At 33.8% G+C, this 16,197-nt stretch overlaps 1 protein-coding gene across 1 annotated transcript; it reads right to left on the reverse strand.

Moving 5' to 3' along the window:
• Positions 1–1,256: 1,256 nt before the first annotated feature.
• Positions 1,257–3,296, reverse strand: LOC149374408 (uncharacterized). The gene is made up of 4 exons (XM_089593699.1): positions 3,292–3,296; positions 3,007–3,239; positions 2,731–2,809; positions 1,257–1,626 (listed from the first exon to the last, which is right to left on the reverse strand). The coding sequence occupies exons 1-4, from the start codon at positions 3,294–3,296 to the stop codon at positions 1,257–1,259; spliced, it is 687 nt and encodes a 228-aa protein (XP_089449825.1).
• Between the last annotated feature and the right edge of the window lie 12,901 nt (positions 3,297–16,197).

The following is a 16,197-nucleotide window of genomic DNA, read 5'->3' on the forward strand; positions in this document are numbered from 1 at the left end:
ACAGAGGTAGAAGTGATTCTTAAAAAAAAAGAGTGCGAAAGTTGTATTTCCTTGTTATTAGATTTAGCCAACTAAAAAATAATTTATAAAAGTGTACAAAAGGTGTCTCAAGAAATTACCAAGTACTTTGCGGAGAACATAGTATTATCCAAAGAGCAAATAGTTAAACTATGTAGTGATACGATCAGTCAAGCTGATTGTCCAGATTGGTTCAAAGATCGACGTTTACGTGTGTCTGCGAGTAAAGATGCTCACAATATTAAAGTTCGCAGCAAAAAGACTGTAACAACTCTACAATCAGAGATAAAATGTTCTCAGCAAGTGAATTCTTAAGCTCTACGCTATGGAAAAGACTTTCAATTTCAGGCAAAAAAAGAATATGAAAGCATATATAATGCCAAAATTATTGAAGTTGGGTGGTGTTAGCTTGAATCAAAACCGTGGCTCTGTGCAAGCCTTGATGGGGTTATTTTTACTAGTGGTAAGCCAAAAATTTTAGAGATTAAATTTCCACTTACGTGTAAAACAAAGCCTGTGATTGAGTGGGACCAACAAAAAAGTAATGTTCATTACTTTCAATTTATATAGATGATCAAGTTTGTTTAAGGAAAGCTTCACCGTACTATACGCAATGCCAAATTCAAATGTATGTCACTGGCTGTGACATATGTGACTTGTTTGTGTACTCGCCAATTAAAAATGGTTCCTACTGCTATCCTGTCTTGCGTGACGAATTTTTTTTACGTGCAGTCATAATTAAATGCGAGAAATTTTATTTTCAACATGTGATATGTCAATTAAAAGAGAATACTAGTAGACTATGCCAAAATAACGTTGCAAAAGTTAAACAAGAACAAAAACAGCATGTTTTCGCTGGTCAGAGTATTATTAATAATATTTAAATATCTTTTGTTATATTAAATCAGTTTTAGAGTTTCTAATGCAAGACTTCTATGTTGAAGTTTGACAATGGTGCTAATATAATTTGCATTTTTTTTCATTTGTTTTTTAAGGAAAATGATAAGTATTATAAAAAGTCATGTTTTTTAAATGCGCCAAAAAGGTGTATTTGTATGAGTACAATAAACGTCGGTAACTAAAGCAATGTTAATATATATATATTTATGTATTTATTAAATAAAATTTATATTTTATTAACACATCAAAAAATAATCAAAAATTGTGATAAAAAAATTGTTTACATATATAATTCATCCAACTACCCCCAGTCCATTATACATATTAAATAATTTTCATTAAAAATTATTATCCTCAGCTATAATAGGTGGTTGTAAATTTACAAGAACGCAACACACATGCACAATGTCATCTGTGCAATTAAACACATTTTCAGGAATCTTGTTCAAAATTTGGTAGATCCTTAATCTTTGCATGATCCTTTCGACTTGAATACGCACCTTTGCAATGCCATAAGTTTCTTCAGTTTCATCCTTAGTGAATTGCGTTTTTTTCAGAAGAAAAGGAGGCAAAACGAGAACTGCATTTTTGCCTTGTTTAGTAATAACTTTTATTATTTCAGAAAATCCCTTGTCAGCGAGAACAACATCTCCTTCTCCTAATAAATCTATCAAACCAGATTCAACAATCAACTGCGAGTCACTTTTTCTTCCACCAGCAACTTTTGATTTAAAACAAATAAACCCTCCTGGTGTGACTCCTAATAAAAGCTTCGCTGTAAATCCTTTTTTATAATCTGAGTAACAGAATACACGGTTATCGACACTTAAGGAGGCTTGGGCGATTTTGAATTAAATGCTGGCTAGGTCTGAAATTCAGAGATTATATAGATAAAGTTTGCTAGATTTTTTTAGGAAAACAAAATAGGTAGGTCAACACATTTATTTTCGAGAAAATCGCTTGTGAAAATTCGTCATTTTAACATGCAACCTTACGGAACCCGAAATTCAATAGACTACCGTACCGCAATAAAAAGCTGTGGGCCCACACATTAAATTGGTACATGTACTTGAAAGTATAAAGAATCTATTATTTAAAAAAAAGAATAGGATCAACACGTTAAATTTTGAGAAAATAGCGAGGAAAACATCGAACATGAGAATTGTTTTGTTCAGGTACTGTAAGTGCGCATGCGCTGTACATTCATAAACATACAAGCATGCAAATTTAAGTCTAACACAAGTATAGGTATATAATAGCAGATGAGAGCAAGAGAGTACAGTGTTGTCAGCTTTATCGTGGCAGGGCCGTCATCTTTACACAGGTACCTTGGGAAAACTAAAAAATTTTTTAATATCGATTTTTCGAATGACTTTTCCGCGTTTTATTGCTATTTTGTTCACACATGTTTATAATCAAAATGATTAAAAAAAAATATTACAAAGAATCATTTGTATGACAAGTACCCCACAGGGGCCCCTCAATAGATACGACACCAAACGCCCAAGCCTCCTTAAGGGTGATTCAATTCTAAACTCCGTGCAATCAATAATCACAGGTGTGTTAGAATATTTTGGATAAAAACATTGTGGCATTGTCCCTTGCACAACATCTTTATCGGGCCAAAACACTAAATTTTTTGTTGCGCTAGCTAAGTGACTAAGACACTAAAAAATTCTTGAAACTGTTGTTCTATATATACAAAATAACACTGCTATTGCTGGAGAAGTTAATCCAGTTTTTAATTTAACTAAAAATATAAGAAGTCTATTATCGATTTAAATCTGAAAGTTATCTTTTTTGTAATTTTGCATTCTTTTCATCAAAAAATCAAAGTTATCCTTCGTAACGCCAGCTAAATCTAAAAATTCACTGTCACTCTTTAACGATGCTATTCCATAAAGCAATGTTTTTTTTCAAAACATTGTTCTTTAGTTTCAACTGATTTGTCTTCAAAATATTGTTGTAGTCCACATCGTTTATTGACGAACTTCTTTTTAGGAACAACGTATGAGATAAAATTGCTTGAATTTATTGTTGTTTGAATTTCAGCGTCACTATGAACATTTCCATAGATGTATCGATTACAAATGAATAAGTTCTCTGGTTGTTTGCTCGATACAAAGTCCAAGTCAACTTGCGATTCTTGGTCAACGAACATTGCTTGAACATTACTTTCACACTCTCTTTCAGCATGGCTTGTCGTTGTACAACCAATACTAAGTTCGCCTGATTCTTCCGTTAGTCTTGATGATTTCCCTCTTAGTCTCTTTTTAGATTTTAACACATCATTATGTCTCCTCTTCATAAAACGATTTTGCCTAGAAAAAGAAATTAAATTAAATTATGTATCAAATTTGCGTGCGCATGTACAGCATTTTGCTTAAATATTTGTAAAAATTACTATCATAATGCTGTCATGTATTACATTTATGATTAATCAGTTAAAAAAAAATAGTATACAAGGACAAAATACGATACCTATTCTCAGCTGCTACATAATCAATATCTCTTGACTTATAGACTGAAGGAAAAATACTCGGAATCCAGCTTGGGCTTGTTTGTTCTTCAGATTTTTTGTTCCCAATAAAATGATCGCTACAAACGTAATGCCATGGTTTTGGAGTCCAAGCAGAGCCATCAGGACTTCAAAAGAAACATAATAACGAATTTAAGCTGTATAGTAGCTCCCATATAAACACTAATACAGGTTAAGATATTTTACTTACTTTACTCTTTTTAATGCTGTTATCCACTTCGCTCTTTGTTCTGATTTTTTTTTTCCCCGGAAAACAATAAAATCTACAATTACGATTTGACCCTTTGCTTTTACAATTTACAACACAGCAACTTAATCCACTCATTTTATTTGCAAATATTTAATGATCGTAATAATAAAAACTACTGAAATTACGCGTACTTTAGCCGCTATGGGTGCCTCGATCGACTTTTTTATCCCCTCCAGTGACTTGCACAGAGCGAATACATACTTTAACACTCTCTGACCTCATCCTTACGTGAAAAATAATAAATATCTGAGTCGTTGCTGTGAACAAAAAATTATCATGTGTACCTATAAGCATGGAAAAAATAAGTCATATCAGTATAATTACATATGACATTTACTTTCTTACAAATCCACTTACAATTTTTTTGTATATAGTACACACACACACACAATCAATATTTTACAGTATATATATGTATCATATTAACGTATCATGATTAAGTATCTGTGACTACAATGATGAAGGAAACTAAATAAACTGTGAATCGCATTGACTCGAATCCAAATTAATTTTTCCATCATATGCTCACACCGGGCGGTATAGATTCATTTATCATGCATTTTCATGCATGTTTGCTACTTCATTTTAAAGCAATCATATCTATATCATCCACTAATATAAGCTGAGAAATAAATAATTATTTACTACACACATATATCTTACTTAATAAGAATAAATTTTGTTTTCTTCTGGTACTTTTTAGAAAGAATAGGCGTAAACCCAATACAAGAATTCAAACAAGAATTTTTTACTCTCTTGCATGATTATTTACTGAGCTTAAACATCATCGGATATTACGCTAAACGTGTATTATTACTCAGTAAAATCTTGATCTTGAATAATCAAAATAAGCTGATTTGGGATAAGTCGTTGGGTGAATTTTATGAATTGATCATGTTTCCTTGTATCATTGTCAAACTATACTGCAATAACTGGTGTAATTCTCAAAGCTATGCGCACTCAAATCGGATAAAATTTTCAAAAGAGAAATTGATATCCTCACATTTCTTACATTATTTGGAAAATAATTTTTGTACGTATAAAATATGTGAGTCTTGCCAAAACCCACTAGCCTCAGAATATCAAGTAGATCATATTCTTTGTTTGGACATGGAAAATACAGCACTCAACAGTAATGATAGTTACATGCAACTCGCTGATATACCTATTACTTTTGCATTGAAACGACAAAATTTTCTTCTTGTCAGAGTTATTCAGTTTGAAGAAGCAATTTGTAATGAATACAGACACTACATCGCCTATACAAGAGATCTAGAAGGAAAGTGGTTCAAACATGACAACTGTCAAAACCAGCATCACAGAACTGTGAAAGTAAAATCCAGTCTATTAATAAACGTTGCCTTAGTGATTTTTATTGAACATGATGTTCTAATTGGGCCAGAGCAAAACAAATATTGAGCAAGCCCAAATGGTAATTTCAAAAATGATTCTCTGAATCAAACTCGAAATAGAAATGTAAATGACTTTCAAATTAACTTTTTTGATCATGATTATTCAAATAAATTATTAACACATCAAGTTTTGGATGAAGAAAATTTTGAATTGATGATTATCACAGACGATTCTATGATTGGACATGATTTTATTCAGTCAAAAAATTATAATGATGGTACAAATGCAAGGTACAACAGTTCTTTAATAGATGTTGAAGTAGAAAATGATTTTAATTTACCATTATCGACGAATGCGTTGTTAACTGAAAGAGGATTGGTGTTAAATGGATTACGTATTCTTAAAAAAAGTTACAACATCAGTGGTTTTGAGCGAGATTTTTGTTTCACTAACACGTGTCCATTTGACAGTGTATTTGAAACTCTAAAGTCTATATACTTAGATTGCACCTTATTTAGTAAATATGTTAATAATCCTAAGAACAATGATCAAATGAGCTTTTTAAATTTAATAAGTAATTATAAAAAAAATAATTTTTTAAAAGAATATTTTTACAAGGAAAGGGCTTTTATATTAAATGAAATTTATAATTTAGATGGAACTAAAAATCACATTGATTGTCATGACAATGTAGTAAAATGATTTGAGCGTTTCACAAAAAATATACCATATTTATCAGAAATTTTTTCATGCAAAAACTGTTTATATTTTAACTGTAAATCTCATTTTCTTTTTTTTTTTTTTTCATACCGGGTTACCACGACAGCCTACTTGGCTTAGTCGCGGGAGCTACCCACTCACCACCTATGTGTGGGGGTGTATTGCCACACCCATCCCTTAACCTTTTTCCTCGCATCCTACCTGAATCCATGGGCACAGTGTGAGTATCTCCAGTAGAACACTTTGCCAGTTAAGCTGACACTCTCTGCACCGATGTTGCATCGGGTCCACTCACCACTGTGTAGCCTTTCCCCGGAGAAGACTCCATTATTCCAGGACGTCCACTCCTCGCTGGTTAAGCCGGCGCTCTCTGCCAAAGCATCGGATCCAGGCTAATTAGCATCCCCGGAAAAGCCCCGTGTTTCAGGGGCCACTCATCGCCGGTAAGGCCGGCGATCCCTGCCCGATGCCAGGCATCGGGTCCGCTAATCCCTACCTATAGCCCTAACACTGTTTCGCATTCACCCAGGCCCGAAGACCTGTGGGGCAAGGAAAAAACCCTGAAATTACTCTGAAGGAAAATTCCACGGAAAAACCCGCCCCGAAACAGCCGGGATTACATAGGAACTTTTCCCGATGAAAACAGTTTGTGAAAAAATCTGCATTCACCGGGAATCGAACCCACGACCCCTAGAACTGTGTTGTATCAGTAACAAGCACGCTTACCACTGAGCCAACGCCACTCTTAAATATCCCATCTGAAACCATCAGTATGCAAACCCTATAAGTGAAAAAAAATTGATGAATATATTCCTTACATAAAAACAACCAATATAGACAAAAGTATTGTTGATTGGAAAAAAGTTATGTTTAATATCCTTTAAACGCTTAACTTAAATTAATAGCATAACTCTCGGCTGTCTATAATTTACGTTCGTCTACAATTTTTTTAAACCAGCATACAAGTTGAAAAACATTTTATTTTTCTTTATTTATAAAATGAAAATGTTTTACTGTTCAAAACTATGATAAAATCTGTATTAACAGACATGATACTTACACCCCTGTATAACCTGATGCAAATGATAAATAAATCACTTGTAAGCATAATTATGCTGTTGCAAACACGTATACCCCAAACAAAAATGTTAACTGACACATGTGCGTGTTGATCTGCACTACAGTAAACGAACGGAGTAATTCCATACCTAAACATAAACACTGACCGCCGCCTGCTTCATTATCTATTTATACAGTCTTTTTCAAACTAAGTCTTCTTAAAAATCACATTTTTTTGAAGAGTTGCTGTGACAGACAAGTCAAACCACTTTTTCAGTTATTCACCATTTAAAATAAGTATTTTTCATTAATCTAAATATTAAAAATGACATTAACTTAGCATATAAATGACGTTGATATACTGTGAATGTGTGCTCTTACATGTATACAGAAACAGCTGATCTAAGTTCGAAGTTCGATCAGCTGTTTCTCATCGAACAAAAATGAACTGACCTGTATTAAAGTTTGCAGAAGTATACGAAATTAAACTTATCGACTGAAGAAACACACGCTCTGTAATAGCTAGAAAGGACACTGAACTGTAGAAACATGGGCTGCAGTCCATGGACCATTTTATATGAGATTCACTATGGAGATTGACTCAGTAGGTACTCTAGTAAGTCTGATTCTAACAAGATCACTAGATTACTAGAGTTATAGAGAAAATAACAGAGTATGGTATTGCGCATGCGTCGATCCTATTTAAATTTACGGCGCTGGGTAGCTGGGTTATACGCTAAAGTATATTAAGCAATTTGTTATTTAACAAAAACAGCGACTTTCGCTGTTTTGCATACACCCTCGACACTGGAAATAAAATTGAAAACGATTGGCTGTCATTCCAATGTTGCAGATAGTACCACTAAGATACAATAATCGTTTAGTTGAATTTTCGCAGACAGTACATTATTTTATTTTTTTATTAAAAACGAAGCAGTTAGCAATTTTTTTCAATGTAATTGCAAAACCTGCAAGCCATTCCGCAATTTTTGGTATTTTTAGTTTATCGCTACGTGAAAGTTGTTCGCACAGTTCATGGAGCTATTAGCCTGTAGTCGACGCAGTAGTACAACCATCACACGCGGTGGGGCAGAGCATGGGGAGACTACAGAAGCGCCTATCTGCCATACCACCGCGATGCATGCGATGCGCAACTGCACACACTAAAACGGAACGGCGTAAGTGTTCTGTTCTGTGTCTCTTGAAAAATTGAGGCTATCGAGAATCTTGATGTATCGATGGAATCTCGAAACGCTTTTTTTTTGTTTATTTGGGCTGACCAGCTGCGTCAAACATAGGTTAAAAATGCTTTTCACCAGAGGGTAGTAATTTATGTACGTGGTGCAGTTAATCTATTAAGGTAGTATTTTTTTTTGTTAAAAGTTTATTGTGCCATGCATGATAAAAAAAGTTTTTCTTCTTACAATACCTAAATTTCCGATGGAAGTATTGCTAACGCAAAAAGTTAAAAAGTGTTTCATGAAAAACTACAGCTACAAGTGCAGAATTAAAAAAATTAGTAAAAAATGGATTATAGAACTTTGCATTAGAGCGTTACATAGAATTCTAAGAAGCAATGTCATGTATAGGAAAAAAATAACAGAGAGCCCAGTCAAGCATATTATTCTAGCGATAATATTAGAGCTCGAAGGAAGTGGTAGGTTGTTGGGTTACAAAACCCTTTGGAGAAGAGTAAAAAAAGTGTATCTACTATGAATGAAGCAAAAAACAGTTCTTAAACTCTTACGAATCATCGACCCAGACAGAGTAGAATCACGGTGCCGTTATCGATTAAAGCGGAGAGCTTATCATGTCTCAGGCCCTAACTACGTTTGGCATGCTGATGGACATGATAAGCTAAAAAGGTATTTATTTTTGATATACTTATTCGCAAAACGTCTGAGTTGTATTGTCAACGTCAATTTGAATGTGTTAGGTTTGGATTCGCAATATATGGCTTCATTGATGGGTTTTCAAGAAAAGTTTTGCTATCTGGAAGTTGGCACAACCAATAATAATCTGCATGTCATTGGGTATTACTATTTGAAGCTGATGCAAAAAATGGATTTTTTACCAACTCTTTTGCGGACAGACGATACAGAAATCATGCTGATGGAAAACTGCCACATGGCACTGCGACACTGTTACGACGATCAAAATGCTGGGCCAAAAAGTTTTTTAAAAGAACAGAGTATGCATAATCAGTGAATTGAAAGTTACTGGCGTCAGTTTCGTCAACATATAGGAGACTTTTATACGTGTTTATTTAAGAAAATGGAAGAGTTGTTGATGTTGGATATAGACAATGTATTACACATTGAGTGTCTCCGATTTTGTTTTGGACCGTTGATTAGAGTGATTCTTACACATATTTATATTTTTTATTTTAAATCTGTAATTTCTTATTAAAATTCGCACTACTATCTTTCAGGAAGAATTAATACAAGCCCGCAAGAAGTGGAATGAGCACTTAATCAGGTCACAAAGCAATGCTCACGTAATAACAGGCAAACCCAATGAAGTGTTTCATTCTCCGGAAAATTTTGGAGCAGAAAATAAAAAAAAAAAAATTTGATTAATTTGTAATAACATTTATGTAATAATGCACTTTTCTATTCAATATTTATTTTTATCACATGAACTAGTGAACAATTTCTTACCCACACGTAAGTTTATTAATATATGTACTTAAAAAATTTCTAATCTATTTAACACTTAAGATAATTAAACTATTGTTATTGCATACTCTTTTATGTCTTTTATTACTTGTACTAGATTGTATCACAATAGTTTTATTACACTAGGTTAAGAAATATGGGTTTTGCTTTAAATAAAAATTTGTTCAACATTAGTAATGACTTACATTGCCATGAGTTGTTTCGTAAAGCTCAAAAATCACTAAGACATCTTGCATGTGTGATCTCTTATTATTATCATAGTCTAAACAACTTGAGAAGATGTCTTGTAGATAAGGTGGAACTTTTGCCAAGCTTGGAATTTTTCGATTTTCTAAATTATATTTTGCACAACTCCATCCATCTATAAAACTTTTTGCATCCCAAACGGACTGTTCGTTGTACAATTCGATAGTTGTACAGATAAACGACCACATATCCGGTTGTGTTGTTGTTTCTGCTTGTTTTAAAAGAATTTCGGGAGCATAAAAAGATATGTGCCTTTCATCGCCCTTTCACATATTGATTTCAAACTATTATGCATCATTGAATATTTTGCTAAATCTAAATCACAAAGCTTAGCTGTGCAACGACGATTAATTAAAATATTGCCGGGCTAAACTTCTCGATGAATTATTTGTTTTGCCAGAAAGTGTAAATACGTTAGAGCCATACTAATGTCATATAGTATTTTGTTTATCATGTTCTTTGTGTTACGGACGTCAGCTAGCTTTAGCTTTAAACGTCAGTGTCCTCACATGCGCGCTGAAAGGCGCAAACTCAGGTGGTCATCAGCACCACGCTACTGCGAAACGCTCCTTAATACCTCTAGACGATTGCAACAATACTGCATCAGCTCTATTAAACTCAGAACCCCTAATTACATGAAATTCCACAGGGGTCATCACTACTTCCAACATAATAATAGTGAAAAGCTATATAAAGAAGAAAACAACGCCTAATCAGCAGTTGACCAACAACCTAAAATAAAATTAGACGTAAGCCTTTAATATAGACTATACTAAACGAGATATTGTCTTTTTACCGAGTACACGCGACGGGATATTGTCTCCTTACCTTACTTACCTAAATGGCAGAAAAGAACTCATACAGGGACATTAGGGATATAAATCTCCTATACTTATATCTGTGATATTAGGGATATAAGTCACCTATACTTATCTGTCACACTAGGGATATAAGTTCCCTTACACTCATATCTGTAACATACGATTCAATAACCCAAAACGGTCTTCTTTTAGGGCTCAGTAGCGTTATGGAAATTGTTATCCCAAGGGGGGCCCTGTTACTAATTTGTATAAGATTATTTACTGGTAAACAAGACATCAGAAACAACGAAAGGCATGACATAGAGGTGGCTACCTCTGAAGAAAACAACACAATTCAGAACGAAGCACATATAACCGGAGAATATGCACCTACAACTGCAGCTTATAATTTTAGCTCGGGCTCACACCTGCAGGCCATCGCGGTAGAAAGAGGGCGAGGTCTGCGCCTAAAGCTGGTACCTGGCACCAAGGCTCCCAGATTTTAGGGAGTTCGCCTCATGCGCAGTGCGCAATCACCCTCTTTCTATAGAGCAAGCTGGAGCGAGAGAGTCCCCCTACCCAGACTTTAACCTAAGCCCCGCCCACTTTTCACAACTTAAGTATGACATCTTATCTAGTAGGAGTACAATCGACGATAGCCGCGCGGGCTAAGTCTTTTGCCCCAGCCAAACTTGCCAGCTTTCGAATCTCTGTGATAATTTTTTTTTTTTTTTTTTTTTTTTTTTTGAATGTACGTTATACACAAAGTGTTATGACACGTTTATGTCAATAATTATATGTAAAACGTTTAAACACTGAGACATAATTTAAAAAAATACTATGTACAAGACAAGGTAAGTAAAATTATAAAACAAAATATTCGTCACTTATTAAGGAAATAAAAACATTAATATTTAGTGAGTAAAGTGTCGAGTTATGATAATTAAAGTATTATTTAGTATTTAAAAATTACCAAACGACACGTCTTGATCATTGTTAATGTAATTCACTATTACATTATTATGGTCGGTAAGCAACACTGTTTAATACATTAATCTGTCCCGAATTGCACGACCTTTTTTTTGATTCGTGTATCATTAATAACTTACTCCGCTACAAGTATTTATTCTTGGAAATACGTCTCGTCAAAAAATATGGATTGCCATAAAAGCTCATGCTGCAATTTCTCAATATTTTTCTATATGTATCGTAAAATCACTCGACAAAAAATAGTGAAAAATTTATGCCGATTTCAAACAGTATAATTAATAAAATCTATGAATTTTTAGTTGTTGTTTAATAAATAAACAACTTTTTTTCGCTCAGAGTATGTTTATTACAGCACACTCTCTCTGTAGTTTCTCCGGGCATGAGACCGGCACATTTACTATGGCCACATTACGTGCGCGGTAATTTATTTACATTCACGTTCGAAATTAAAAAAAAAAAAATAAATATAAATGAAGAAAACAAGGACTAGGCAACAAAATTAGGAAAATCATTTAACATAAGTTGCAGGGTTAATTAATGTCAAGGTAGCAACGTTAGAACCATTATTCTTTTCGTAAACATTTTAAAACTGGAATTGAAGTTAGTTAACAAAAAATTAGTTTAAAAAAGTGTCACAAACACGGTACTGCCACTTCCCGCTAAAAGAACAAAAAAGTATTATTATTGGTATTATTACAGTTTTTTTGTGTTGTAGTATTAAATAAGGAAATAACTTATGAATTTTTTAACTTTTTGCTTGCATAAACATTTTCTGTGTTAAATAATTGAAAGTGTTGTTGAGACGCTTCAAAATTTAGAGAGCTTATACCTTTGTCAGAGCAGTAGTTTCTGATTAAACAATATGCGTTTATAAGCGGTGTTCCCATTGCCGTTTTCTTTATAGATTTGATGTCATTAACAATTGAAAAAATTCTCTCTGGCAACGCGTTTGAATGCGGCAAAGTTAAAATATGCAAAACTGATTTTGTGAGCTCAGGGAACTGAAAAATTTTACCCACATCCTGTTTTTTGCAAAAGATTTTACCCCAAAATTGATCGATTTCAAGAGATCTTAATTCTACAACTTCTTTTTCAGAACAGTATAACGGTAAATTTCTCCATTCAATACTAGCAACTGATTTATCAATATTTGGAAAATACTTGTTGCAAAGATCATACAAATTGGGAATCGTTGCTCTAACTGATGGATCTAAATCGTTTTCCGGCTTTAAAAAATCTAATTTACTCAATAAATCGTCGTTAATAAAAAAAAGCTTTTTCATTTCTTCAAACAGTTTTTGATAATACTGCAAACAAGTATTTTTCACAAAATTAACACTTTCGGAATCCATTTCCCTTAGTTTGGCCTCACACTCTGGTCCGCAATAAACTGTATTAAGGGGCAATAAAGTTAATACATCATAAGGATCAACAGAACGAAGGTTTTGAAAAAGTTTGGGATTTAAAAAGTTTAACGCGCATTTTTTAAGCATCATGTTGCAATTATTTGAAAGAACGTGCAAAACTACTTTCGATGTTTGAAACTTTTTACTAAAATTATTGAAGTCTTGCAAGACGTACAGCAAAAATAAAAAAATACATTAAAATGTGTCAGACTTCATCAACAAAATGAACTTGTCAACAGTCTTCGCCTCTTCAGATGACTCAAAAACTTCTACGATTAAAAATTGCCGCAATGGAACCCATTTTTCTACAACGCATTTAATACATTCAAACATTTCAAGCCATCTACTTCCACATATTTTTAATATTTGATTTGTCTTTACCTTTGCATCTGTCTGAAATTCTTTAAAAACTGTAGATCGTTTTGGATTTTTCGATAAGTAACTTGCTATCCTTCGTAAAAAAAAGTCTACATCTGTAGAAAGACACGCATAACTGTGCTTCGCGACGAGGGCAGATAAATGACAAATACAATTTATAAGCATAAAATTAGGTGACAGTTCTCTCAAATGACTAGCGAATGAATTAAAATTACCGATCATGACATTTGCATTGTCACATGCTAACCCAACAACATTATTCCACGGAATTCCAAACGTTTCAAATTCATTTTTAAAAGACTCAAAAATTTTTTCTACTGAAGCCAAAGTTGCGTCCAACTCAATGAAAGTTAAATGATGACCCACGATTTTGTTTAATTCAAAATCATAATATTGAACTGCAACACACAAAATTTTTTTATTGCTGCGATCTGTACTTTCGTCTATCAGTAAAGAAAAAGGTACTTTTTTCAAGATTTCTACCACTTTTAATTCAATGTCACGAGCTAAAACATTAACAATAAGTCCCGAGCATTTCGTACTACCAACTGACATAGACTGCGTGGCTTCAGGATTCTCAGACATTTTTTTAATTAAAGGAAGCAAGTCATTTATAATGTCAATACTAATGTTATGCTGAGCGAAAAAAAGGCTTAAGCTGAGCTCAGACTGTTGACACTGTTTTTTTTCGATAAGGATATTACCGCAGGTGCAACAAAATTTAGCATTGTTTTGCCATGATACTGTGTACAAGCGTGCTTCAACAAATCATTTTTTGTACTCACACAAATATCTACTTTACAAGCTAAGCATTTAACTTTACCATCAGTATCAGATGATTCAAAGCAACAGTTAAATCTTTCGTCACGCAACCAATCTACATTAAAAGTCTTCAGTTTTTTTGATTTCTCAGATTGTGATGCCTTGAAACTTTCACGTTCGCGCCCACGACCCGTTCTGTTATGCGGATTTCGCGACATATCAACAACAAACTCTTACCTTGCTACTGCTAATGGAAGTTTCTGCCCAGAGACCCACACGCGAGCTTGCAGCAACGATGCAAATGAACGAGAAATGCAGCTTGTTTGTAACGAATGCACAAAATAGGTCTTGTATACCTATTTATAAAAAAACAAGTTCGTGCGAGTCAACGAGCTAAGGATTCACGCTGAATACGCGCAAAAAGTAAACAAGACCAGTAGTTCACAGCCTTGAAAACAAAGTATATGTGTTGAAGTTTCGCATCTGCAGAATACGTTACAGCGTACAATACATATAATCTACACTACTATTTTTTGTTAACTAACTTCAATTCCAGTTTTAAAATGTTCACGAAAAGAATAATGGTTCTAACGTTGCTACCTTGACATCAATTAACCCTGCAACTTATGTTAAATGATTTTCCTAATTTTGTTGCCTAGTCCTTGTTTTCTTCATTTTTATTTATTTATTTTTTTCTTAATTTCGAACGTGAATGTAAATAAATTACCGCGCGCATAATGTGGCCACAGTAAATGTGCCGGTCTCAAGCCCGGAGAAACTACAGAGAGAGCGTGATGTAATAAACATACTCTGAGCGAAAAAAAGTTGTTTATTTTTTAAACAACAACTAAAAATTCATAGATTTTATTAATTATACTGTCTGAAATCAGCATGAATTTTTTCACTATTTTTTGTCGAGTGATTTTAGGATACATATAGAAAAATATTGAGAAATTGCAGCATGAGCTTTTATGGCAATCCATATTTTTCGACGAGACGTATTTCCAAGAATAAATACGTGTAGCGAAGTAAGTTATTAATGATACACGAATCAAAAAAAAGGTCGTGCAATTCGGGACAGATTAATGTATTAAACAGTCTTGCTTACCGACCATAATAATGAAATAGTGAATTACATTAACAATGATCAAGACGTGTCGTTTGGTAATTTTTAAATACTAAATAATACTTTAATTATCATAACTCGACACTTAACTTACTAAATATTAATGTTTTTATTTCCTTAATAAGTGACGAATATTTTGTTTTATAATTTTACTTACCTTGTCTTGTACATAGTATTTTTTTAAATTATGTCTTAGTATTAAAACGTTATACATATAATTATTTACATAAACGTGTCATAACACTATATGTATAACGTACATTAAAAAAACAAAATTTATCAGAGAGATTCGAAAGCTGGCAAGTTTGGCTGGGGCAAAAGACTTAGCCCGCGCGGCTATCGTCGATTGTACTCCTACTAGACAAGATGTCATACTTAAGTTGTAAAAAGTGGGCGGGGCTTAGGTTAAAGGTCTGGGTAGGGGGACTCTCCCGCTCCAGCTTGCTCTATAGAGAGAGGGTGATTACGCACTGCGCATGCGGCGAACTCCCTAAAATCTGGGAGCCTTGGACTGCCAGGTACCAGCTTTAGGCGCAGACCTTGCCCTCTTTCTACCGCGATGGCCTGCAGGTGTGAGCCCGAGCTAAAATTATAAGCTGCAGTTATAGGTGCATATTCTTCGGTTAAATGTGCTTCGTTCTGAATTGTGTTGTTTTCTTCAGAGGTAGCCACCTCTATGTCATGCCTTTCGTTGTTTCTGATGTCTTGTTTACCAGTAAATAATCTTATACAAATTAGTAACAGGGCCCCCCCTTGGGATAACAATTTCCATAACGCTACTGAGCCCTAAAAGAAGATCGTTTTGGGTTATTGAATCGATATCACTTGTAATATACTATTTTTATTGTAAATCTTCTTTCTTTTCACGTCCGAAGGCCGAAAAAAGGAAGAAAGGTTGGTCTACAATGTATTTTAGAGCCCCTTATAATTGCTAGGCAGATATTTTTTCCGACGCTCGTTTTATTTTATCAA

The sequence above is a fragment of the Copidosoma floridanum genome, unplaced genomic scaffold, assembly GCF_036245765.1.
Source record: "Copidosoma floridanum isolate Cflo_tuat_1 unplaced genomic scaffold, Cflo_Japanese_pri ptg000020l, whole genome shotgun sequence".
In the NCBI taxonomy this organism is placed as follows: Eukaryota; Metazoa; Arthropoda; class Insecta; order Hymenoptera; family Encyrtidae; genus Copidosoma; species Copidosoma floridanum.